This window comes from Sturnus vulgaris, chromosome 7, assembly GCF_052056855.1.
Source record: "Sturnus vulgaris isolate bStuVul1 chromosome 7, bStuVul1.hap1, whole genome shotgun sequence".
In the NCBI taxonomy this organism is placed as follows: Eukaryota; Metazoa; Chordata; class Aves; order Passeriformes; family Sturnidae; genus Sturnus; species Sturnus vulgaris.
Window position 1 is genome coordinate 10,024,124 of NC_142249.1, and position 26,845 is coordinate 10,050,968.

General features: G+C 38.1%; 1 protein-coding gene across 12 annotated transcripts in view; it reads right to left on the minus strand.

Annotated features, from left to right (window-relative positions):
- LOC106855919 (calcitonin gene-related peptide type 1 receptor) overlaps window positions 1–26,845 on the minus strand; it is a 196,390-nt gene that overhangs the window by 88,202 nt on the left and 81,343 nt on the right. For 6 of the 12 annotated variants that reach the window (XR_015804774.1, XM_088167754.1, XM_088167757.1 and 3 more), the window contains exon 3: window positions 3,493–3,612. Coding sequence is in view for 11 of the 12 variants with exons in the window: in XM_088167754.1 (XP_088023880.1) it covers window positions 3,493–3,612 (120 nt within the window). In the remaining variant the exon portion in view is untranslated. Of the gene's footprint in view, window positions 1–3,492; window positions 3,613–8,505; window positions 8,573–8,693; window positions 8,742–13,489; window positions 13,874–26,845 lie in introns of those variants that run through there. The other 6 variants (XM_088167763.1, XM_088167762.1, XM_088167760.1 and 3 more) reach the window with 5 other exon arrangements.

Sequence of the window (26,845 nt, forward strand, 5' to 3'; positions counted from 1 at the left end):
CACTTTATATCTGGCTCTGTCAGATATTTATTACTCATCCAATTTAAATATCTGGTCCAAATACATTAGGAATTCTTGTATAATTGTAGGACTATACTAGCTTAGACCAAGACAATTTTATTATAAATACATTAAATGATTACACCTGATGTTCACTGTCACACAGAAGTTACTACTTCCCATACTAAAACTGAAAATAAACCCAGGGAAATCTCCCCTCCCCTTTTTCTTTCCCCTCCCCATTTTTTAAAATGTAATGACTCCCTTACATCAGCTATATGAGCACTGAACATCCACTGCTCTGTTCTGTCACTGCACTCCACAGTCTGTGTTAAGAACAAAGTAATGCCCATGAAATGGCTCACAATGAGAATGAGCCCACTGCAGGTATTTTTTTTTGTCACTACTTTCTTCCTCCAGCCCTTCAGCCTTCCTGCTTTTTGCAACTGTCAAACTGAAGAGAGGGGCCAAGACTGTTCCTATACAGCACAGCCATTCTCACGTTTGTTGTCACTGTCTGGCAGCTCAAGGGGACTGTTTAACACACGAGCATCACTCCTCGTTCCAGAGCACTCATTTCACTGAGAGAGCTCTAAGCAGCTGCAGCCAGCCCTGAGCACATGGGCTGTAGGTGATGCAGCAAGGCACTGTTATCACTTCACTAGAAAGCGAGGTAATATTAAAAAAGCAGAAGTGGTGAATAATGTCTATAATCCTCTTACATTAGTACAGCTGAAAACAATACCTTTCCTCTGGATGTAGGCATAACAAAAGACTCTAATTTGGCTTTCAGACTCTTGGGGATAATATGCAGGGCTGCTCTATAAAGAGACCTTTTAATTAGAAAATGAACTGATTTCTATACTACACCTGCAGCACAATAAATATGAAAGGTAAGCATTATGGATGAGTTGCTCTTCAGAACAGAAGAATATAAATTGAGAGAATAAAGATCATGAATATTTCTGAGTTTTATGTAAAAATGCTTTGTTTTAGTTTGCTTAGGCTATGCGTTCTCAACTTTAGATGAATTTCCGTGGTTATCCTTAATTATAAAGATATGCTGTCATCTTTCCAGCCTCCCTTGGCAATGTCTCCCTTTGATAAGTGGTATCAATACTAAGCACCTTGTCACTAATGAATAGCTGTTTCTTTTCTCTCCATCTTTGTCAACTTGACAGCTTCCCACCCACACACTGTTCAGTGCTCTTCCTACCCTGTGTTTCCTACACTTTCTTTAGGCAGGCATATTTATTCTTGGCAAGCTTTCACATGCGAATAAAAAGCACATTCCATTTGTGAGTCATTTTCTTCAGGCTTTGGAATATCATCTAAAGTTCTGCCTACCACATAAGGGATTAATGAACAATATACATAACCTGGTTATTTTTATACCTTTCATTTTTGTTATTACACTTATCTATTGATGGAAAAGTGGCAGATTTTGCTGGAAGAGAACAAATGAAAAATCCTTTTTCATTCCATCGGACTTGACCCCGCAATCTTGATTATAACTATAATTGAAATAGACAAAACCCCACCTCTTAAATTCACAAAGCACTTGCACTCAATGTGATCCAAAATTATGACATTAAAAATAATGGATGCACACAACTAATTTTATCCTTTAATGCCTGAAATTTATGGAATGCTGTAGTAAAATGTCATTACTTTATAATCATCTAAATTAAAAAATAAATGTTATCAATGATATTGCAGCCCACAAAAATTTGACATTTAAAGTCTCTGGGTCCAAAAGTTAAATCTTGAGAAACCACAAATGCAATTTTAATTAACAACAATCTAAATATTTTGTGAAAACAGAGTGCAGCAAAAGCTTTTTTATTGTAAACACTGCAACTGAGTCTTCAGCAACCACAAAAACAGGATCCTAGTTTAATATCTAGGCCTCACATTTGATGGCTTTTTACTTCAGAATTAAAGCCCAGAAGTTCAGAACTGTTTCTCATACTAAATCAGTTAGTGGTCACATTATCTTAAGTAACAGTTTGCAAAATAACCAGTGAAAAAATAACCCCCAGTAAAATAGCTATTTAATTTCCTTGAGATTATTTACTTATTTTCTTTTATAAACAAAGTAAATAGAGGAAAAAAATTAAGCCACCAGATTTCTTGTAATGGTGACAAAGTGTTCAAGCTGATTTGGCCTTCATGACCTGCAAACTTGGTGAAGAATTTATATAGCACTAAGAGTTGTGGAGCAAAGATAAATATGACCTTGCCCTCAAACAAAAAGGGCATTTTTGTACTTCAGAGTTAAAAAGAAACAAATTTATCCTGCATGAACCAGTCTTTTACTACACAGCCATTCTAAGGATATGTTTAACCTGGAACAGTGCGTATCTTAAGCTGTTGTAACTAATTGTGACACAGTCCTATCTCACTATAGCCATGACTGCACAATTACTATTTCTGTCTCAAAACACTGCTGCAAAAGTCTGATAGAGAGAAATAATCTGGATGGAAATAAGAGAAAATATAACAAAAAGGTCCCCCTTAGCTGCACTTTCATTTGCACTTGAAAATCAGACTTGTCAAACAAAACATCCATTTCAAAATCCTCTGCAGCTTAAAGAAGTGATCAGAGTTTCAAGTAATTTCCTCAAAGGAAAAAGGAAATTTTATTGTGGCCTCAGCTGTGTATTTTTTACCTCATCTTTCTCAGAATTGTTGGGGAAGAAATTGAAATACCCTTCCCAATGATATGCAGTCTAGAATTCTGATCCATCTTAATTTCAGTGAAGGAAACAATGATCTTACTGAGTGAAAAATCAAGAACATCCCCAGTTCTAATAGTTTTTCTATTCACACTGTTTTTCTAAAAAAATTTTCAACTGGTGAGGTTTTAGTCACAGAATTGTAGAATACCCTGAGTTGAAAGGGATTAACAAGGACTGAGTCCAACTCCTTTACTTATCCAGTGATATCAAATCACTTGGGGCAATACAAAGACCTTCATTAAGGCCCAGGAAAACTACCAGGACAGTAATTGCACCTTCTTTAAATCCAGCTTTTCAAATTAATTGTGACTCAAGAGATCTGTGCATGGAACAGAACAACACTAATCTACAATGGTATTAATCATATTTCTGCTTTCTCTTTGTGAGGAAACAAAGCCTGAGTTAACCAGCTCTATGTTTCCTTGCCTGAACATTGAACTTTTCCATGCTCCTAAATCAGAGCTTTAAAGGAATTATCTTGATATCTAATCCAGTGTTTGATTAGGATTAGATGTTCCAAAAAGCTTGGGAAACAGAAGCCTCAAGAAGAAGGCAATTTTGCTAAAGCTTTATAGATAATTCCAAGTATCTCTCTCCTAGTTAGAGACCAATTTTAGTTTAGTCCCAATTTCAAAATTTTCCCACAAAAGTTCTCAAGTACAGAATTACATCTGCAGTGCATAGTGGGCTGTGCTGTTTGAGTGATTGATTTTTGTTGGTTGAGTTTTAGGTGTTTTCTAGTATCCCTTACCCACACCGTGCTCCTCTTGGCTGTCATCCAGCTCAGCAGTTGCGTGCCCGGCCATACAGAAGAACAGCAACATGAAGGGTGAAGGTAAGGAATGTCTCTTCTTTCTCCCCTTCATCTCCCCTGTGTAACATAACAATGACAACTGATAAAGTCAGTCAGGTTCTGCAAAAAGTCATTATCAGGGCAGTGCACGGCGCTGTGGGCAGACACACAGACTGAGAGCTTTGGAGATAATGTGAGCTCGTTTAGTGTAATCACGTTGTAAGCACAATGACAAACAACACGAGGATTGCAGTTGTGCTCAGCAGATTACAAGTCTCCTATCCCATCTCCAGCACAGGTTAGAGGCACTGCTATTGCTTTCATCCTAAACCCCAACCAAAATCACCTCCCAGAACACATCACCACATGAAACACTTGGTACTTTTCATGTGCTGGCGTTGATTACACAGTGTAATGTAGTGTTGCTTGCTATGTCAATCATTGCAAGTTCTACTCCACCTGCAGAACCTAGATTCATTGTCACAACATTTTCAACGAATCAATTTATAATTCCCAAGTTCTCAGATTCTTGAGTAAATTGCATTTCAGAGGAATCCATGACATTTTTTTGTAACATGAGCTTTGGCGCTTTAAGCAGGATTTTGTATCTTGCAGGATTTTGTATCTTGCAGGTCTCTTTAATACTGAGAATCTCAATTAAGTACAGAGCTATTATTTTTCATTTTGAATCGGTGCAATCACTGACAGGAGGAAAATACTTTTATTCCATGGCAGCTGGCATGTTCAGGTTGCCAAAGATGAGATTACCATGGACACATGAAATTAACTCTGGAAAACTCTTGGTTTAACTTTTTTGGAAATACATGCTTTACAACTAACTAAAAGTTCCTTAAGGATCTCTGGATTTTAATTAGAGAACAGACTCAATATCATCTTTGTTACCAACAGATCAATTCCCTATTCATAATCCTTGGTTCCCTACCCTCTTCTCTTAAAGTACAACACTATTTTTTTTTTACTATTCTAATTAATATTAAGCAAATAAAACCTAAAAATCAAAGGGCTAGGAAGTTCCTAGCCTTCAGATACTCTTTGGTCTTTCGTGTTTTTTGTTTATATGCCTGTGAAAACAGCATGTCTTCACCAAATTAGAGGTACAATTCTCATTTGTCTCTAAAAAACTTACCAAATTTTCCCTCTTGCATACTCAGTGTTTTCCCACCTTGCAGCATATAATAGAAAGGAAATGAATTCTTAAATTCAACTCTTGGTGAAATAATGAGCAGCACTAACTATTTGAGTAATTTTTAAATTTGAAAATACCCTGTAGAGGGCTTCAGTATATAATGTAAAACACAGACTTCTTCCAATTTTCTTTGGAACAAAAATTTTGTATTTAAAGGAATTTCTATTTTAGCCAGAAAATATGGCCATGATAGGTTCTACATCATAATGTGTTCCTGCCAAAACAAAACAAAACAAAAGGCATGTCTTGGATTCCTTCTAAACTCAATTATTAAGCTTAACTTCTGTGGGAACAAATAAGAAGCTTTATCTATAAACAAATTGGCAAAACATTTTGCAAATTAATACAGATCTCATTTTGTGCTTTTAATCATGATTTCAAAATCTTCCTCAAAGACTAATCTTTAATTCTGTAAACAAATTATTGTTTTCTAACAGAGATGGAATACCCTCTCTTGGATTAGAAACCAATGCACAAGCTTTGAAATATTCTGTAAATGGAAAAAATGAACAAGAGCTAAAGTTGCTAATTTTCAAGTATTTTTCAAAGAAATAGAAGTAGCATTTTGTATCATCATTCTAACTGGAACTCCAGCTTTGAAATCCTTTATGTACAAAGTTTTGTAGTATCTGACCTTGGAAGAATTATGCATTTTCATCCAAAGGTTAAAAAAAAAAAAAAAAAAAGTTACAACAACTCTTTTAATTCACCCCTGATAAAAAGTCCAGTCATGCTTTAAAATAGAAAGTAATTGTACAAGGTAACCTGAAGTTGTCTAAGACTGCCTTGTGTGATTTGAGAGACATCTGATTTATGATGCTAGTTTGACATCAACTAAAATTAAAATAAATCCACAACTAATAAGAATGAGAATGGGGAGAAATATTAAGTAAAAAATTCAAAGAACTGCACAGATACTTAGCATTACAATATAAACAAAGCTGGTGATAGTTCGACATCATCTAGGCTCACTTAAAGCAGAAATACCATCAAATATTCAGATTTGATACTTAGATATAAAGCAATAACTTTCAAACTACCTGGCTCCAGTGAGGTCACTGGAATAAAAAAAATTACAAAATACAGTTATACTTCTTGAAATTACATGGGAAAGAGCAAATTTCTAACACATTGTTTTCCTTAGAAGTAGTCATTGGCACAATGGTGGCTCTTCATAAAGGAACTTGCTAATTATCCACAACCTCAGTAACCCATGGATTAATTCCATGTTTTTCCTCAACAAACATGAGCCTTCATTTTCCATGTTTGAATTTTTCCACATATGCCATCAAAACTCTCACTAGGTTCAGCAAAATTCTATTTGAATTTGGTTTTCTATCACTTAAATTGAGGCTTTGGTTCCTTCTTCCAAGAATCTGCAGAGTATAGATTTAGATTGCAAAATTTAATAATCAGTTTTTAGTCAGTTATCCCATATTCTTAAAAGCTTTTCCCCAAGCAGAAGAGAGGCAATCAAACAGAAATAGAAATCCTTAATAAGTTTCTATATATATATTTTTTTTTTCATTTGGAAATAGAATTTTGTGTATCATGAGCTACCACACAGAATTGTCACTGGGTGACTATGAAGACAAATTACTACATTTTTACTGAGATCAAAACCTTTACCACGGTACAGTATTTCTATTCTTCTACTCCTACATTTCCCTTAAAGGGAGGGTCAGAAGTGTGTCAAAAGTTGGGCATCTCCATGCCTGGGCCAGCTCCCAGCAGGAACAATGTAGGCTGTGCAGCAGCATGTCTGCCTCCTGACCAAACACAATCTCCTTTATCTTCCTGCTAACCTTCCCAGGAGGTCACACAGTCCCAGAACACTGGGTCAGGTTTGGGTGGAGTTGGGATGAGTGGGGGGAAGGTTTTGGTAATAAAATGCTTAAATCCTTCCGTAGTTTAATTATTTCTTATTATTCCTAAAGGAAGGATGAAATCCCAGATCAAAGTGTACTTGGCACTGGATTTTCAATTGAAACCCAAACCCTGTAGAAAAAGTCCAGGTTTTCTGACTGGATGTTCAGCTGCCCAGTAACTGAACTTTAGAGCTGTAAGCCTCTTATGAAACTGGCAAATTTTTTTTAAGCATTCTGGGTTTTTTTGTTGTTGTTGTTTTATTTGTATGGAGTGCAAAACTCAAGATACTTCATCTATGATGTTTGGCTCAAGTAAAATGTCAAATGCACACATTGGTGAAAAACACTGTCATGACAAAAATAGCAAATGTTTCAATTTTAAATAAGTCATGTTTATCTGCCTGATTATTTCAACCACATTCTGAAAATTTCTGAGAGCAAATCCTTTCCTCCAGAAGGATTCTAGCTTAGGACAGCCAGGCATCAGTCCAGCATTAATACTCTACATCATTATGTCATTAATGTATATTTCATACAGACAATTCCTTAGGATCTGGCATTCTACTGCTCCCAAACTCCTTACCTTTTAATGAGACATTTTATAACAGACAAGAATTTTACTTGATGAAGGAGATGAAAGGTCTGTGGGTAATAATTGGCACTGATTTCTTTACTGATTTAATTAAACTCTTTCATTTAGTGCCATTTAGCTTCCCTCAGGCTGAAATACAGGTAGTCAAGGTAGACCACAAGCAATCAAGGAAGCTCCCAGTAACAGATCCTTACTACCTGGCCTTATAACCAAACCTTTTTTATCCTGACACCATTAAAAAAAAAAAAAAAAAAAAGCTCTAAAGAGTTTTTGCCAAAACCAGAAAAGTATAAAACTCAGTGTCTTGTCTGTACAGTTTGCAGCCTTTGGAGACAGGATTTTTATGTGTGTGTGCATATATATTTTTTTTTATACCTAACAGTCTCTTCAACATCAATTTCTATAGTTCCCAGAATGTTTAGTCACAAACTTTTTTTTTTCAGCATGGCATTTATCTCTAACAAGCTAACTGGAAAAAGAAAAATAAAACTAGCATTTCCCGTAGTAGCCAAAAAAAATACGTCCTTAGAAAAAGGCCTAAAGTGACATTGCAATGACTGTAAAGTGACTCATTCACACTGACAGCCCAGGCAATAGAAAGACACACACAAAAAAAGGCAGAGGATATAATTAGGCAGAATTAATAGCAGGAGGTAGGATGTACATGGTCAGAGGTCCAACTTAGCACAGCCTAAAATTGAGGATTAAAAGGTCTAACTAGACAGGATTCTAACATTTCTGATATAAAAGCAGACCTTTTTTAGTTCCCTATAGCTCAGAGGCATTGTCTTTGCCCTATGATATCTTGCATTACCTACTAGGACTTGTGTGACAAAGGTTTCATTAATCTTATCTTCAGCATTGTCTCCCAGCTGGCAGAGTCAGTGCTCCCTCAAAAATTATTTTATTACATGTGCTGGTTTGGAGCTGTTTTCTCATTCCCTTACGTGTAAATATGAAGAATAAAGTGAGCAGGAACTCTGTCACCTCTGTTCTGGTGGTGATCCCTGAGTCAGTGATGAGCTGTCAATTAAAAAGTGGCTTCCACCAGAGTCACCAGAGCCTTGTGCTGTCACAACAACTTTATAAAGTTCAGGCAGTGAACTGTGAATCATGAGCATTACTGACTGAAAGCAAAAGCTATGGAAATTCCACCCCCATCCCAACTTTTCTCCCTTTTTCTGTGCCCTGCTGTAGCAGCTCTCATGGTCTGTGTCAGTCCTGAGACCAGGGACTCCTTCTGCTTCCTCCAAGAACTTCAAATTCCTTCTTGCCATGAAAGAGAATTTGGGGTGGTTACCTACCTTTCACCATTTAGCATAAATGCTTTGCTGCTGCACTGCTCCAATCTCTGAAATTGCCTAATGGAAACTGGAAAATGAAGTGAAAACTGGGAACTCCAGAGAAAATTTGGAAAACCTAATGTTTTCATTAACTTTTATGCTGAAAAGTTGTGTAACCCGATGTCACTGTTTCAGATTTAAATTCCCACCTTCTTTCTGCTCTTATGAAGGATGTAAATGCTGCTTTTCAAGCACACCTGATAAAAGAGTTGAAAAGAAACACCTTGTCATATTTTGAAATGGAAATTTAAATAAATAAATAAATTTATAAACCCAGTGCAAGAAGTCCCTTCCTTTTTTTCATAAACCTCTTGCCTTTTCATTTTCCTTGTTAACTTCTTTCACTCTTGCTTTAAGACTGTTTTCCATGTCCCCAACCTTAGTCCAGGACCTATTTTTTCCCTTCTGCTGGTCTGCTCACATCTGGCACTAGGTACTTCTGCCCTCCTGTCTCCACTCAGCTCCAGACTCTAAATTCCTCCTCCACAGAGTTCTCCTTCTTGCCTGGCTCAGTCAGGTGTCCCATCCATGGCATCCATGACCCAAAGCTGGGAACTGGATATTATCAAGCAGGCAGAGCTATAGTGGCAGTAAACCTTGGCTACAGAAGCCTGCAAACAATTTTCCCAGCTCCCTGACCAAGCAGTGCACCTGATGCAGGCAAACTAAATTATAACTTCTGAAATTAAGACTGATTTATTAAAATAACTGCATTTTTCACAGGAACACTGGGTTTGTCTACAGCAAATCACATAACTAGCTCATTTTCATTTTGATAAAACTTTCAACGGGGAAAAGAAATCTGCTCTTATCAAAATATTTTTACATGTGGACTAAAGCAAATAACTTGTTTACATAATTTCATAAATCTTAATAAACAAAACAAACCCACTGCACTCAGGCCTGTACTGCTTGGACAGAAACTACCCGTTGGTAGCAAAAACATTGGCCATCTGATCTTATTTTCAAACAGGGAATGCTTTCAATATCCTAATAAAAACCACTCCAGAGCACAAAACCCACTAGCAAAACAAACAAGCAGCACTATTAGTTACATCTAAGCACTATAAAGTGTCTAACTTGTTTTTTTTTTTTTTTCTAGCAGTTTGGACTGTAAAAGTCCAGTCCATGTGTTCAAGCCTCAGCTGTGCTTATTGATAAACAGAAGTGTATTTAGATGTCAGTTAGCTTAGCATAAGCTGCTTTTCTAGCGGGGAGAGTAAATTCAGTACTATATTAAATGTATATATATAAGCCAGTGGTGTGTAATTTCATATTTGCACACACTGTGGAAGCATGACTACTCAATTGTGAAGCTGTCAGACACTGCAAATACCAGAGGCAGGCCCAGGAGGAAACCACTGCCACAGTGATGCCTCTTGTGACTGGTTTTGACCATACCCACTCACCTTTTGTAACCCAATCACCACATCAATCACAATTTCACACATACAGAGGTTCAAAATACAAATTTCCTTGCTCTGTCAGTCAAGTTTAGCTCTCCCAGTTGGAGACACCACAGACACTTTTCCTGCAGTGGATGTTTGACCATCACACAAGGTTAGAAATGCTGAAACTGCCTTCAGTGGGAATCACTCAGAATTCAGACTGCCTCAGATTATCACCCTACAGCCACTTTAAACCAACATAAAATAACAATGTCACAGAAAAGAAGGGTTGTATTCCCTCCATCTCCCACCCCACTATATATCATGTTTCTCATTCTGATGGCAGTGCCAGCTCCTGTGGACATAGAGCAAATGCCAACACACTTTGAGAGACTTTTCTTTAAGTTCATAGAAAGAGTACCAACTGAGTATTTACTTTACATAAAATTTGTATTTCTAACTACTTGCTGCAACTACCGTTTTCAATGTAGTTATGTTAAAATTAGTTCTCTTGGAATGCTTTATTTTCAGAAGGAAGGTTAAATCTTCTGAAAGGAAGTTGAGCTTTCCTGTGGTCCAGCTTATACCCTGGGGGTCAAAAGCCTAGTTTTAACTTCTCACTAAACTGTAAATCTAATTACCTGGTTAACTTCAGAGCTACACTCAGTTATGAGAGGCACTCATGAAGGAAGATGGCAGCAATACTAAAGATGGGAAACAAACAGCTTTATTAACAGCACAGGAAGTTATTAAGAGACTGAACAAAGAGTTGTGAGAGAAAATTAAAAGGATTAAAATAAGCCTATTTTGCTGTGAAGTAGCTATGAAGGGAAAGGAATTATACAATTCTCCATATGGTTTTGCTTCAGTCTATCCCCAGGGGCACTCTATCCCCATTGTAAAGTTAAATGGTTTCATAAGAGGAACATACAGATGTGGGTAATTTGTCCCTGTTTTTTATGACAGTTTTCCTTGGTTTCACTGTGAAGAGCAACTTCAAAGAGGAAGACTCCATCAGCCTCTCCTGACTCTCTAAAGAGAAAAATATGACTGTTCAGAATGCAGCCCAAACAAACAACAGTACTAACTACTGGAATTTGACAGATTTTAAACACTTCACTTCAAAATTGAGATATGACAGTCATGTAAACCTCAATGCTACTAAGTTCTACTGATATTCTTCTTTTAAATTTAAAAATTTCTTTTCTTCTTCTTCCTATACATATGCTCTGAGTCCTTCTGGCAGACATTCTCAGACTTAACTGAATGCACATCAACGAAATAATGACAGCAAAAAAGCATTTAAAGAAGGTCCACCTTATTTTACAATACAAGCTACTGCCAGAATCACCTTTTTAAAGGAAATATAGATATTAAAGCAACCTTCCAGAATGTGAGAGACTGTGTAATGGTCTTTTTTTTCCAGAGAAGTTTTTTTGGTTTTTTTTTTTTCCAGAAACAATCTTACTGATATATCAGTGGGAAAAGTCTGTGTTTTGTGCCCTAAAAGTAATCCAAGACGCACAGAATCAGAATATCATGAAGGATATCAGTGCCCCTGTGCTGGAGAAGACCTGGGTACCAGGGTCTGCTGCTGTTTATGCAATTGGAAGGGTTTTTTGAGAAACACAGTCCTTGCAGCTAGAACTGGAGCTGAGTAATTCTCCTTTTCTAACTGTGGACCTGGACATGTTCTGAGAGTCTGCCAGGATGCTCCTTCTTTTACACATTTGCTTTGTTTCCAAGATCACTTTTCCTCCAATTTCTTAAAACTTCCCCTTCCCAGGAAATCTGCCTCATATTTGAATGCTGTCCTCCACTTCCCTTCAAATCTAAAATAGACACCAAAGAGCCAAATTTTTACCATTGGGCTTTCAAAATTACTCTCTGATGAGATTAGGGGTAGATACACTCAATGCCATTAAATTTCTATCTGCCCTGAGTCAGAAACATAAAACTCTAATTCTGCATTTAGAATATTACTAGAGGAATAACAATTAAGTTTCTATGAACAATATTAACAAATGTGGGCATCACACTAAAAAGCTAAATGCACCTTAAGCATCATGTAGTTACACCAGAGAGCTGAAAAGCTTTAAAATTCAAAATTACAAACTATGCAATGCACAATGTGAGAACACACATGTAGATAACTGAAAGGCAATTTAAAGGGCACTTAGTGACTCTCTGGCATAAAAGTCATAAAATTTTCAACTAAATTGATTCATCAAGCAATTGGCCACATGGCTGCTTTTTAATGAACCATTTCACATGGGGCATTATTTGACAGGAGAAAAGGCCAGAGCAGGATGTGTTTTAATCACCTTTACCTCCTCAGCATTGTTCTGTGTACATTATGCACAAAGTAAACGTGATCATAATTCTCAAATTCAGCTTAAACAATAAATGAGAGAAATCTGCTGTGGATACAGGTACTTGCTGCCTTCACAGACAGTAATAAATGTCTCATAGTGAAATTAAATAATGGGGAGAAGGTTCCAAAGGGCAAAGGCTGACAGCTTTGCCCAAGTAGGTGCCCAGCAATTCCTCCAGCACGCCCTTGCTGTCCCTATCTGCACTGACAGCTGCATTTCCTGTCCCTGTGTCTGTCCAGAAGACACTCAGGAAGGAAGGTTTATATCTTCACATGTTTCCCATGAAACTTGCATGGTTAATTCCTGGAGCACTGAGTCAGACTGACCATCCACACACTCTCCCCTCAGTCCTAATTGCTATTTTTTCTCCCTATTCCTAATTTCCCATTGTTATGGGCCTTTTCCTCATTTTAATCGCCAATCTTTTAACATACTAGCCGATTCTAGCAATATTTTAAAATACAGGCTAGTATTGCTGTATCGCTGCCTTTTTTTTTTTTTACACAGTTACTAAAACTGAAGTTTACATCAACTATTCTAAGTAAAATATTACAAAATACTCGGCACAGTATGCATTTGTTACACTGATACAACTAGGCGTCTCATTCATTACCTTTATTAAGGCTTTCTTGTAAATTTCAAATATACCGTGAGTGAAATTGGCTTTTGTCTTATCAGCTTAATTTGATTCTCCTAAAATCTTCCCGTACTTCTCAAAATATGAATTGCTTCAGATGTTAGTTGCCTCAATTTGAATTGGATTTGAAACAGCCTGGCAGACCACTCTGCTTGAATCAAGCTTCTCTTGGATCTACTGCAGTGGAGAAATTGCTTCAAAAAGCAAGAGCTTTTCTTCAAACTCGCGCTATTGATCAGAATTAACTTATTCAGCTTTAGGAAGGCTTACTTTCCAAGAACTGTCTTGGATCTTAAAATACCTCAGACTGAGATTATGGCAATCAAACGTTAGTTGCATTAATCATACAAGTATATTCATTGTCGAGCTGTTTCAAATTTGCAGAGGGAAAGGAGTCTCCCTTTTTGCAGCACTCTTTGCTGGACTTTGAATCTAAACATCTGACTACTGCATCTAAAGAAAAGCCACCGGCTGACACTGCTTTAGGCAGCTAAAGGAAAAAGAATTACTCCGCCAAAACCGAAAGTCTGTTGAAAAGTACTCACCAAACTCCCAGCAAGTCCTTGAAGACCGAGGGAATTCCTGAATGAGAGCGGAATATGATCCTCCCCTCCGGGTTCAGGCCGAGGGGGTGTGGTGTAGAGGCACCGAGGCAGGGCTGGGAGCTGATGCGGCCGGAGCTGACTGCAGCCGGGGCACAGCTCCGCTCCCCGGCCCCGCTCTGGGCACAAGACAGAGTCTGCGGCAGCTGCGGGAATGTTTCCTGCTTGAGATTCCCCTCTGCCTGGGGCTGGGAGCCGCTGTTTTCCAAACAGCACGAGCTGCAATGAAATGCACCTTTAAAGAGTGAGAGAGCGTAGGAGCATTTATTCATTGTACCTGGCAGGCTCTGATGCGGCTCCTGAGGATGCCCTATTGCAAATGTGAGAGATGCGGTGGGATGGGCTGCTGTGTTTTGTGAGCCACGCTGCTCACCCGGCTGTCTGGAGCTGTTCACAAAGGCTATTCTGCCTGCAGCTACAACATCCCATCCACTTAAACATCACACCAGGACGTGCTAAAACTCGAGTTCAGGGTCATTGAGAGTGCTACGGCTGATGATAGGGACACCTTGTTACTCGTGCGTGTACAGACTCTCAGTCTTGGACACACAGGATATGAATTTCCCAGGTAAGGGATTAAACAGTAAGAGGGACAGAAATACCAGCTGAGGTACAATAACTTACACAGTCAGTAGCTGTAGCTCACTGTAATTATTTCTAAACAAACAGGCAGTTAAATCACTTTCATGGAAAGCTCCATTCAGCTGTTCATCACTATCCTGAAACAGACTGGCAGTTTGTCCTGGTCAGATAATGGATTAACTATCTCTGACAGAGACAGAAGGGCTCCTAGCAGCTCCTTAGATCTCCTGGCTATTGTTCCTGACTGTAAAAACAGCTGTAATGCTTTTCAGAACAAAGTCAGTAGTCAGCTGAGTCTACTTACTATTAACTGGGTCAATAATCAAATGGAGTAACCATCCTGAAATGGACTAGAAGCACTCCCAAAATAAAGAGAGCTCAAATGCCAGGGGCGAGGTTCTACCGTGCAGTTGCTAATTAGCAGCTCAGGTAGAGCAAGAGGCAAGCCAGCTGCAGAGGCCAGTGAAAAGGAAATGGTCAGTCTGTCATTTGTGTCACAACACGGAAAATAAAAAACATTGTGTTAAGAATTAGTGTCTATCAGTGCTATCCATAAATCCATTTGAGGGTCACTAAAAAGACAGTCCAAAGGAGATACGCTAAAAATTACACCACGACTTAAAGAAATGTCTGTACATTTACAATAGAAACAAAACTCCCTAGATTTCAAAAAAATGTACATACTTCTCCACTTTGATAATGCACCTTTATGGATGAACACGAATCTATGTGGTTAGTTTCAAACCTGCTCCACTCTACAATAAATTTACAAAGTTGCTTTGGCTTTAATTATACTGGATGCTAAATGGTCTGAAATTACAAGCCTGTACAAATTTATTTCAAATCTAGGGACTAGGCCTGGCCGTAATTTCAAGTGGATTGTTTTGTTGTTGTTCTTATGAGATTTTGTTTTAAATGAACATACACAAAACGGAATTTTGATTGGTTGTGTCAATATGTTAGCATCAGTCTTTTTCTCACAAGAACTTACTCGAGTAACTCAAAGGAATTCTGAAAGATATAGTCCATACAGACAAAAAATAAAAGGGGGAAGCTACAGTTTAAAACACATTTAACACCTTATAGTTAAATAAGAAGAGAAAAACATATAAACTTTAAAGAACATAGAGAACGTAACACTTATTTTGATTATAAGTTAGGCTAAGAAATCTTTGGTGTAAAATAAAACAGGATGAGAGTAAAAAGGCCACCATGTGTTCAAGGAATGCATACTTAAAAATTCCAAGACAACTTTCATTTTCAGACAAGCAGTTTTGCTTTCTATTCTGTTGATACCTCTCCAGCTCCCACATGCAGTCCTCCTAATTCAGTTGCTGGGAATTAATTTAGCTGCCCTCCTAATTTAGTTTGCATTGTAACTACAACATAAAAGGCTTCAGTTGAAACTAGAAGCAGAAGATGAAAACAAAATTGATTTGAACCTTCAGTGTGATCAGGGAATTCCATTCAGCTTTGCCAGGCCTAGACAGTCAAACCAATCTCTGGCCTGCCCTGAAACCTGCTGCTAATTCTTGTCTGTCCACAGTGGAAAGCGTGAGGAGGTATCAATTAGCAAATACATACAACAGTAGAGTTAAACTAAAACAGAGATGCCATGAAAAAAATTCTTTGTGTGTACTTGCCATGCTCAGTACTTGTCTCTAAAGGGTCCAAAACTGAGATGATTAGAATTTAATCTTCTGACAGTGCATAGAATTATTCCTTACTAATTAGGAGATCAGGGAATTAAAAAAAAAAAAAAAAAGGTTTACATAAGAGGCCAGCATCATTAGCATCAGCATCATTACAAGCCTGATGAACAAACAGACACTGCTTGAAAAGGCACACTGCCAGCTATCCTCTGGCCATAGAAAAAACTCCTTTTACTCCATGTTGTCAGCTGGGAGCTCTCACCATGAAGCTGCTTCAGGTGACAGCCTCACTTTTTCCAAGAGCCAAACCAGGAGACAATGTGCAATCCCAGGAAACCCCCTAAGCCTGGAGCTCTGTCTACCAGCCTGCAGGAGGTAGGCAAGGAAAACAATACTAATGGTAAAAGCCTGCCTGTGCAAAATGCTTACAGCACACGGCTAAAAAACACCTGGCTCTTCCTTGAGACACAGCAGTGGCTCCAGGCCAGCCACTCCCCCCTTCTCTCCACCCTGTCACTGTACTGCACAACCGACATTTGGCAAGCTGCGACAGCACTGACAGCATTGTTAGTGCCAGCAGGACATCGGGAAATGGAAGGTAAGAGCTAATAACGACCCTGAAAGATTCAGAGGACCGGGGCAGGGTGGCTGTCCTCTGCAATGGCTGTACCTGTTTGGGTCGTGCTCATGCTGACTGAAATCGATGGAAGGAAAGACAGTGAGCTACAGGTTCAAATTTTCCTAACCTGTACATTTTTATTTGTATATAGTGCATATAGTGTATATAGTTTCTAGGAGAATAAGTTAATAAGTTCTATTTCACCATATGCTGTTCAAAAATTAAAATGATGCACACATATTCAATCTTGTAATTGTTTTACTGTACCAGAAGAGAGATAAAGTAACACAAAACTATAAGTTTTATTTGTGCATATATAATAAAATTAAATATTTTAAACTCTATTTCTGAAGCAAAATTCGCTGTCACACGGCTGGGAAAGGACAAAAGCTTGCATAAACTGTTGCTCACACGTGCCTCTCAGTGAGGGTGTGACACTGGTGGAGCTTTAGCGACACAAGAATCTGCGATGCCTTGTTGCCCTCTAGCGATGCCTCTGGATTTTCCACTGCTTAGGTCTCAAAAAATTTCCTCGGAGCGGAGAGCTGTCTGCCTCCTGCCTTCAGCAGACGGAATCATAATTTAATACTTCTACTGATGCTTGAACGAGATGGGAAAGGAACTCGCGATTAAACTCGCAGGAAAACCAGCAGAGCTGCCTGAGCCCAGGGAGTTACAGGGAGAGTGAAGATGTGGCAGTCACTGTCACCCTAGAGAATGGAGCACTCAGGCACCTATCAGAGACCCCACATTTGCATTATCAGCAGCACCTCTGTGCTCACCTGTGAGATTATTTTGACATTAGCTGATTGTGTGTCTTTTCCAGATAAGGTCATCTACATGTCCATGACACAAAATTCTAACTAGGTTCTATAAGAACAACATAACTTGGTTTCCTTTTAGTACGAGTTTTACAGAAGGCTCTATTACTGATGGATACTTGTTCTATTATTTTTATTGTAGTCTCCCAACTGAAAACACGTGAATGGAAGTGAAAGAGAAAGATCTTCCTCAGTGAAAGCAAAAGCAGAATGAAGCAGCTGTCACTTGAAAAGCTCTCTCTGATGCAGGCCTTTGTCCCCTCTTATTGCTTCTTTCCTGTAACTTTCTGATTTATTAGAAACCACGGCTATCTCAAAGGTTTTCTAAAAACTGAAATTAACGTGTAAGGTGACTATTTTTTCTGAAAGGAGAACATTCAGATAGTACAATGAGACAACTCCAAAAATTCAGGCTTTGTTTCTGTCCTCACTCCAAAGTAGTAATAACTAAGTAACACATTTAGGCAATATATTACTAATGGAAACGTAGGAACATCTTTAACACTTAACACCCAAATTTATTTTTGCTGAGGTTTTGTACTTAGAAAGTCAAACCTGTAACAGGACTATCAAGGGTGAGTTGGGTAAGTGGACTACCCTAATGTGCTTTTTCCTTCAGGGCTGAGAAGAGGAAAGGAATTGAGTGGTGGATGAATGGAAAGTGATTACCAGATCAATTTCTTACTAGTTGAAAATCTTCCCAAGCTGAACTACTGTTTGAGTAGCAGTAAGGAATATATTCAGCATCTGCCTTTCTGATTTCCAAGCCCAGTTGTCTTATGGTGAGCAATGGCTTCTCCTGAAATTAAACTGCTCTGCCCAGCAGAAATACAGAGGTTCTGCAGTAAGCTGATGCTGTTGTTCTTTTTCCTGAAAGAAGTTAAGCTTTTAAAATTTTACCTCCATCAAATGTAGGACTTAAAAAATAAAAACAAAACCCAAAAAGGCTCTCCTCTTATTAAGCAGAACACTTGGTTGTCTATCCTATAGAAGCCCAGTACTAGCAGGCCACCAGACTATAACATTCCCTGTGTTGATACCAGATAAAGCAGGGGGTAAATACCCAGCATATTTAATAATCTGAATATTGTTTAGAATGAGCAGAGAGAAGCAATGCAACTCCCTAAGGATTTTTCTTTTCCTACATTACAATCAAACTACTGCCTCTTGCCAAAGGACAGATGTGACAACTTTTGCATTTCTTATTTCCATCTGGGCAGTTGTTTCCCTTTTAATTCATTTTTCTCTGCATTTCTTTTTGCTTATGACCTTACATAACTTTTTGACTCATCAGTTTCTTAAGAGTAAAACATGGACAGCTTGGCGCATGCTTTGAAGTTGAAATCCTAAAAAAATTAGTTCCCATTGCCCAGAGATAAGCTAATTCTGTAGTACAATTAAAGGAATCAAAGTACAGGACCTATCATGTGACATATAATTTGGAAGAACGTGGAGATTTCAAGACTCATAGCCAACAGAAGTGAAACTGGATGACTAAGGAAGTGGGGGGGTCAGGCCAGAATCAAATACCACTCATTTTTAGAGTCAGCAGCTTTATAAAGTGTGAACTTAATTTAAAAACTCACTTCAGCTTTAACCAAAACAGAAAAAGGGATGTCTCATTGTGAAAGGACAGTAAGCATTTAGTCATCTTCCCTACAAAAGGCAGGTTTCTTACTTCTTTTTAGTCTTTTCAATTCATTTATTTGAAAAATTGAAAAAAATTTCCATCATATAGATGCATTTAGATCTGAGGTAGATCATATCTACAGCAAAACTGAGTAGAAGTACTACCTACTGAATTCTGCTTTGTTAACTAAAAAAATGGAGTGTGTGTGTAGGCTCATTGAGCAAATTGCCAGACTGGACAAAGCACTTGTTTTAAAATAATATATTCCTTACTTCTTACTTCTGAAACAGATGGCTAATTCAATACATAAGTTTTCTTGATTACTTATTTATCACGACATTCATTCTCCCATGGCATTTCTAATTATCCTCTTAATGAGTCCAGTGTTGCACTAATGATCTCAGTAAACAAACATCCTTTTCCATCCAAGTCCTTTGGTGCTCATTCCAAAGGCAGGCTGAGCCCAGGATTAGCTGCCTCGGTCACTGGATGTCACTGTTGCAGCACTGAGAGCTTTGGTGTTTTATGTGGAAACAGCCAGCAACTACACTTGTATTTTATTCCTTCATTATTATTATTGCTTTGCATTCCTGTTCAGGCTGCAGTCAGTGTGAGTTTTATCATAAGTTAAATATTTAGAAGTATTCAAGCCTGAGGATAATTTCTGCTTTCAGGGGAAAACATTTCATTAAACTTTTAAAACTCTTTGCTTTTTACTTTAAAAGTGGGCCCTTTATTTCCACTGCTGTGATAAGAGATTTATTTCTAAATATCTTTTTATGCATGCACATAAACATATTTCTGCCATTACATACGTACACACACATATATATACACACCATACCAGAATAAAATACTTATTTATGAATACATATATGAAATTGATGCAATATTTCTTTAATCGTTCCAAAATAACTTCTGGTTGGTTCATGTAAGCTGTAAATTTAAATTATTGACTATTGTAATATTTAAAATACCCACCCCTTGCTTTAACTGAGACAAGGCTAAGTAGTGCAAGAAACAAAACTTTACATGTTCAGAGTGTTGAAAATTTCCTAATTCAAACATGGATGTAGCTTACATTGTCAGACACTTCTTACACGGGTTTTTCCAACCCCCCCTGAAAGGTGTTCTAGCAGCACCAAAATCATCAATTAGAAGTATACTCTGGCAGTATTAAGCTGTTTCTAACTCTTGGTTAAATGGAACAAATTGAAATTAAATGGAGCATGCTTTTAGATAGAAAACCACAATACAAGCAGAAATTCCCACTCATTGGATTTTTGACTGATTTCTCAGAAAGCTGTGAGCATGCCTGTATTTTCTTTATCTTGGCATAGGATAAATAGAAGTGAAAGTTATTTTATTTCCAGAGAATGTGACTGGGAGGCACTAGTTACAGTTGCTCCTAGTCTGCACCCAGGCCACCTTGTGTGTTATTTTGGGTTTTCCAATACGCCACCTTCTCCCAGGCTGAGCCTTCCTCTGTGGTGTGGCTGGCGAATAAATCAGCTACAGGAGATGCACAAGCCGTGCCATAAGGAGCAGCAGCAGGAGTCCCCAGCAGGCTTTCAGGAGTATGTTCAGGGTATGAGCAAGGGGAGGAGGTGGCAGCTGAGGACACCACCAGTGCTGCCAGTTTTGGGGAGCCTGAGCAGCCTGGGAGAGGCATTTCCTGGCAGACTGAGCTGGACCCAGCCCGGCTGCCACAGGGTCAGACCTGCTGCCTTCTGCTCCCCCCAGCCCCACCGTGGGTACCCTCCCACCAGGAGCATCCCTGCCCCACTTGGCATCGCTGCTCCATCACCTCCTGTCTCCTCACGTCTACACCAGGCACAGGAAGGTAACCCAGGCACACACACAGGAAACCTGTTTTCCAACCTGCTAAAAACCAAAATAAAGCATGACCAACGAGTACTGTGATAAAGACCTGCACTTCCCGGGGCTGGCTGCTTCCTCCCCAGCTCACTGACTTGCAGTTTTCCAGGCTTACATTAGGAGAGGAAAAGGCTTCTCTAGGAATCACAGAGACAGCAAAAGTTGTTTGGGAAACACCGCCTAAACTTTGGCTCTTATCAGTTGCCATCCAGTATCTAAGACAGCATCTCTAAGCAAAACAAACATTTCAAGTGTGTTCAGAAGAAGTCCTTAGACAGCTAAACCCAGCCAGTTGTTCCTGTGACAGTTACTGCAGTGCACATGCTTACCAGGGAACAATTATTTACGCAGTGCTTACAACTCTCAGAACAATTCCCTCTGCCCTTTACCAAGTTCCTGCCCTCTGAGAAATTGGAAACAACTTGTGTTTCACAGATGACAGAGCACTAATCCATCTTCACCAAAGCTTATATTGCCCAGCAGTGAGAAAAAGATTTTTATTCTTTTAGTATTTAAAATTACTTTTCTGGTAATAGAAAATAAGGAAAAAGTAAATTAGACACGTGACAGTCTAAACACCAGATTGCACTTCAAAAAAAAGGGAGATGTACTAGATTAGAACTGAATGAAAATAATATCTTTATTAAAGTCCAGCACCAGCCTATTTTAAAACTAATCAATCAAGAGAAGACTGTGCCAAACATGGAATACTCTGTACACTGTAATACTGAAACTCATGATATTTTAAAGCTGTGTGTCACAGGTCTTGTCAGACTGCTCCAGGTGGGAAAGCCCTTTCCAACCCATTAGGCAACATCCACCTTAGATGACTGATATCTATCAAGTTATTCAGAGGTAAAATCATTTGCTCCTTTCTTCAGAAGCAAAATTACTGCAAGGAAGATGCTGGATTCAAAACATCCCTGTGCAACTGTTTCATGGCAAACACACAAAACAACAACAAACCAAAACCAGATCCTTGGCAAGATTGCCTCTCCCAGGAGACAGAAAAAAAATACCAGGACAGGAACATAATGCCTTCCACAAGAGTTTTCCATTTTGGCCTGATCATTTCAAAACAAAGAGTAAACATCCGGAATGCTGACCAGCCAAAGTCTCTCAAATGTGTGCCTAAATCTAAACATGCAAGTGATACCTCTGGAAGAAGGCAGTGATTTTAAAAGGAGAGGAACACAACAGGTTGCTGCAGAGAAATTCCTAGATGAATTCTCATGAAGCAGGTTCAGACATGTTGGTGTGCTCAGTAACTGGATGAATGAAGCAATTGAAACTGTATCCACAGCAGCTCTTTAACAAAAGTGACTTAATGATGGCTCAGGTGCAAGAGTTACTCAGAGGGCTACCAGAGGACAAGTCAGAAAGGATTCTGAGAAGTCTGTGGAAGACTGAGAACAATGTAATGATCCTGCTTCATTCATAAGAAAGAAACCCAGTATTTAAAGGTGTTTCCTGGGTGCTAAGTACATCTTTGCTAAAGCAGAGTTTAACAGGACTGTTCAGAATACTTACAAAAGTGGCATTTACAACATATGTGGCTCTTGAGGGAAAATCCAAACAGCTACAGTAAAATCCTAGTTTGCTGAGTGGTGAACTTTTAACTGGCAAGAATCTCTCATTGCAATATTCTCATCACCTTTCCTGAATTAGCCTATTTTAATATGCAAACAGGCAGTGAAGGAGGATTTTTTATAAAGCTTGTGTGCTGCTGGTAAAAGAAGATTAAGAATTACTCCATATTTTTCTTTGATCCTCTGCAATCTATTTCTAGCACTATACAAATCTCTACTAGATTCTGACAGATGCCTGTCAGCTTATTTGATTTCTTTCCAGCCTGTGAGATAGCTGGGGTGATATTTTTTCCTTATTTACACCCGAAGTTAACAAAATTTTCCCAGTGCTAAGACACTGTAGTACACTCTGCTCTAATGCACAGATAACTCTTCTAATCAACACATATAAATTTATTTGACAGAATAACCCTCACAAAAATAAGTTACAGTTCCTGGCACTTATGTTTCAAAGAAGCTTTTCAAACACAGGAACAGTTACTTTTCAATAGCTAAATACAAGCTGAACACAGATGTTTTACTAGCAGAGTGCTGTGTTGCAGCATATTCAATTAAAAATGTTTAAGTACCACCCTCAACAGATTTCATTTTAGAAATAAATTAAGAACATAGGCATCATCACTAGTTTGTTCCATTTAAAACAGGAAGATCTCCTGGGTTTGTGAACTTTGCTTTTTGGATACAAACTGTAAGCAGGTGGACAGGCCAGATGGAAAGCAGAAGGAAAAGAAAAGAATGGTAAGAAGTTTTAATTGCTCAAAACAAGACACACTTATTTAAAGATGAATCCCTGTGGAGGTTCTGTAAGTATTTCTGGAAAAGAAAAAAAAAAGCTAAAATAGGTCTTCCCTCAGTAAGGAGCACTTTTCTGAAACTAAAGTGCTTTTTGCAAAACATAGATGATTCATATCATTAAAAAAAGTTGCTTTCATTTCTAAAGAAAATACTCTTTTTTTCTGACCAAAATATAACAAAATATTCACAACTATCAATCCTTTTCTCACCAGAGCCAGTAGAAATTTTTTAACCCAAGTATCTGTGTGAATAAAGAGCTACCAGTTCTTTCTTCCTATGAAACTAAGGAGTGCTGATTAATCAATTAAGTGATCTATTATCAAGACCTGGCATTGCTTTAAGGCATATCAAAGCTCAGGTGCTTAACACACCAAACATGAAAAGAGTTTCTTGGTGATTTGTTACTGCTCTTTTGTGAAAAGGATTAAACATAACAATATTCCATTTGGTTACTTGCTCCTGATTTTTCAGGATCATTTGTGACTTAGGTGTAGTTTTTACTACTGTTAAAGAGGGAAGATGGCATTTCTTCCTTCATTGTTGCCATCTATTCCTGGATTTCACAGGCAGGAGGAAAGTACCTTCAGGTCTGCAATAACCAAGCCTGGAGCTCTCCCCCAGCTCACAGATGGACCTTTTTGCTTTATGCCAATGCCTGCAATGTGTCTGCAAAGAACTCATTTAGCTTTTATTCCAAAACAGCCTTAAAATCAGACAGCCTGCTCAGTGCAGCTTTATCTGCATTGATAAATTCATTACTTACATTCTATGCATTACCATATTCATTACAATCTACAGAAGTTAAACTCTACAGTAGGTTACTGGATGAAAATAGGATTTGTGATTTGTTTACCCACTATATGATATATGAAGATTTTTTTGTTCACTTGCTTGGGTTTCCTAAAATATAAGGATTCAAACAAACAACCCCCCCCAAAAAAAACCCCTCAACAAATAAAAGCCCCAAAACACAAATTGCCAACTGTTTTTCCCACTTATAAGTCACACAGCAAATATTCTCTGTGATACCAAGCAGTGGCTGTGGGGAAAAAAGTCAATCCTCCACTGAGTATATTTGTGTGTAGTAAAGCACCACACTAATTCTCTGGTATTACAGTGGCTACTTGTGAGAACATCTCTTCTCCTCCAAAATAAGCAGACCTTATTTAAAGTGGAAAGCTGAATAATTACCACCTCGCAGTTGGAGACACTCCAACATCCTCTGGCACATCTGCAAGTGCTTGGCTCTGGCAGATTTTGGAAGTCCACTGCTCAGAAAAGCAGTTTAACCACTAGAGGGGATGGAAGCATTCCCAAGGGCTCAGCTGTGTCACTGCACGGCCACGATGTGAGGCATTACAGTTCTGTAGCACGTGCTCATTAATCTCCTTTTTTTAAATTTGCATGTTCTAGACCTTCTTACACACGAATTAAGTTACAGAAGTGTTTCAGTAGGCTGGACCATACAGAAACCTATGAGGTTCAACTTCTCTGTAAACAAGGGGCTCCTATTAATCTCAATGCCTCAAGTATGCAGAAGCTCTAGCCAGGATTTAGAACACAATTTTTTTGGTGAAACTACAGGAATTATACAACCTGATAAGAAACTGTGCGTTACTTATTGCTGTTGGTATGATCTTTGAGGCCTTGAAAACAAAAACCAGAACCTGAAAACTGGATATGTTAGCAGACTTCTAGTAATGAGCTCACAGATTTGCTCTGCTTGGAGTTCTGGAGCACTCGAAAATGTATTGACTGCTTTAAAAAGCTTCATAGGGAAACTTCTTTATCCCTTCAGAAATACAATGGTTACTCCTTTGGTCAATATAACCAGAAAATGATATAAAAATTTATCTTCAGTCTTAGATTTGTGTCTTCATTATTGTTATTATTATTTGTTATAAAGTCATTGCAATACAGTTAATGCTTTCTACATGGAGCAGTTTCCTGTCTGAACAAATGCTTCTGATTATAAAGACTTCATCTTTGGAATCTGCCACAAAAAAGCATGTAGGATGTCATAACTAATTACAAAACTATGCCAAATTATTATTCATGGCTCTTTAAAGCACATCCAAACACACAAACCCCCCACATATGGAACATCCACTAGATCTGTTCAATCACTAAAGTCACTTCAAAGGAAGAAAATAATTCACTAGTCTACCAGTAGTGAATCCTACTGTACAGTTAATCAAATTCCTCTTCCAAAATGCTGATTTAAATCCAAGACAACAGAAAGAAACTTCTAAATGAATAGTGCAGCTAGTGGAGATACAACCCCTATTTTTCTTGCAGGATCAAGCCACCCATCACCTTTCAATTTGCCTGCACATCTGGTAGCTGACAAAGGCTTTATTGTTCCAATTAAATAGAAAGAAGAAACATCTTGGTAGAATAACGTTTTTCTAACTGTTCCTACAATAGTTTTGGATCTAAAGGAGATGAAATAAATACCTGAATGAAGGAATCTCTTTTTATTTTGTATGAGGTGCTCTGCTCATCTGTGGCTGCTGGATGAAAAGCAGAAAACCTGCCCCAAAATGTATGTGTATATATATATGGCATAACTTTTTTTCTTAGAATAAGAGAGAAAAGATTTCAATGTATTTGCTACAAAAGAAGGTCAACGATGGCTTGAATTCATGCTACTTCAAACTCACTACTGAAATGTAAGAAGAGGGGATAAAGGAATAAGTTTTCCTAGTTGCTAAGTGCTCAACTTCTTCCTGCCCAGTCACTGTAATTTTTGAGTAATTTTTGTTTTGTTTATTTGTCCAGGTTTCCAAGTCTCAGTTATAGCCATGAAAGTTCTTTGTCTGGACATAAACCAGGTTATACATAGAATGAGCTTCCAGAAAAAAAATTATTTCTGCAGACAATCTTAGCAAAAAAAAAATACTATAAATGAAAAAAAAAAAAAACAAAAAACAAAAGAGGTCTGCACCAGTCTATTTTAAGATGGAACAAATGAAGTGTATCATTTAATTAGAATCCATTTTCACTTCTGGATGTTTCTTATTTTCAAAATGAGATGTTTAAGCATTCCATGCTTTCAGGGATAATGCAGAGGCTTTCAGAAACTACATGTCAATTTAGGACTTTTGAATATCAGACATAAGTAACTTCTGCAAGATACAGTTATTTAACAAGGTATAGAACAAGTTATCCTATCTTAATATAATATAAAGTTTCATAAGACAAAATAAATCAGACAGAAAATAAGAAAATAACCATTGATATGAGGGTAAGTAGAAATTATAGTCTCTGAGGAATTAAGAAGTTAACCCTTCAAGCAATATCTGCTGCTGTGAAAGTACAGAACAGACCTATTTCTCATGAACAGGACTGTGAAAGTAAGAATTGTACTACAGGCTCTCAACCAGTGTGGAATATGCAAATCGAAGTCATTATTAAGCAATTTTATTCATGGTCAGAATGAGATGTAAATGGAGCTAAGCCTAAAGCAAGGCAAGACAGCTCTGTTGCTGTGCAGAGGGTGAGCCCTTGCACTGTTCTCAGCATCTTGGATTAGGAACACTAAATTTGATGGCCAAGGAGTGAAGTCACTTTGAGCCCCACAGCTCTCAAGCCAAGGAAGGAGACCCACAGTGATAGAGTTCTAGAGAACTGCAGCAGAGCTTCAGGAAATTTTCTTTTTCATTGGACCAGTATGTTACTCATTTCCACAAGCTCCCCGAGGTTATAAAACACACATTCTATTCCAGAAACA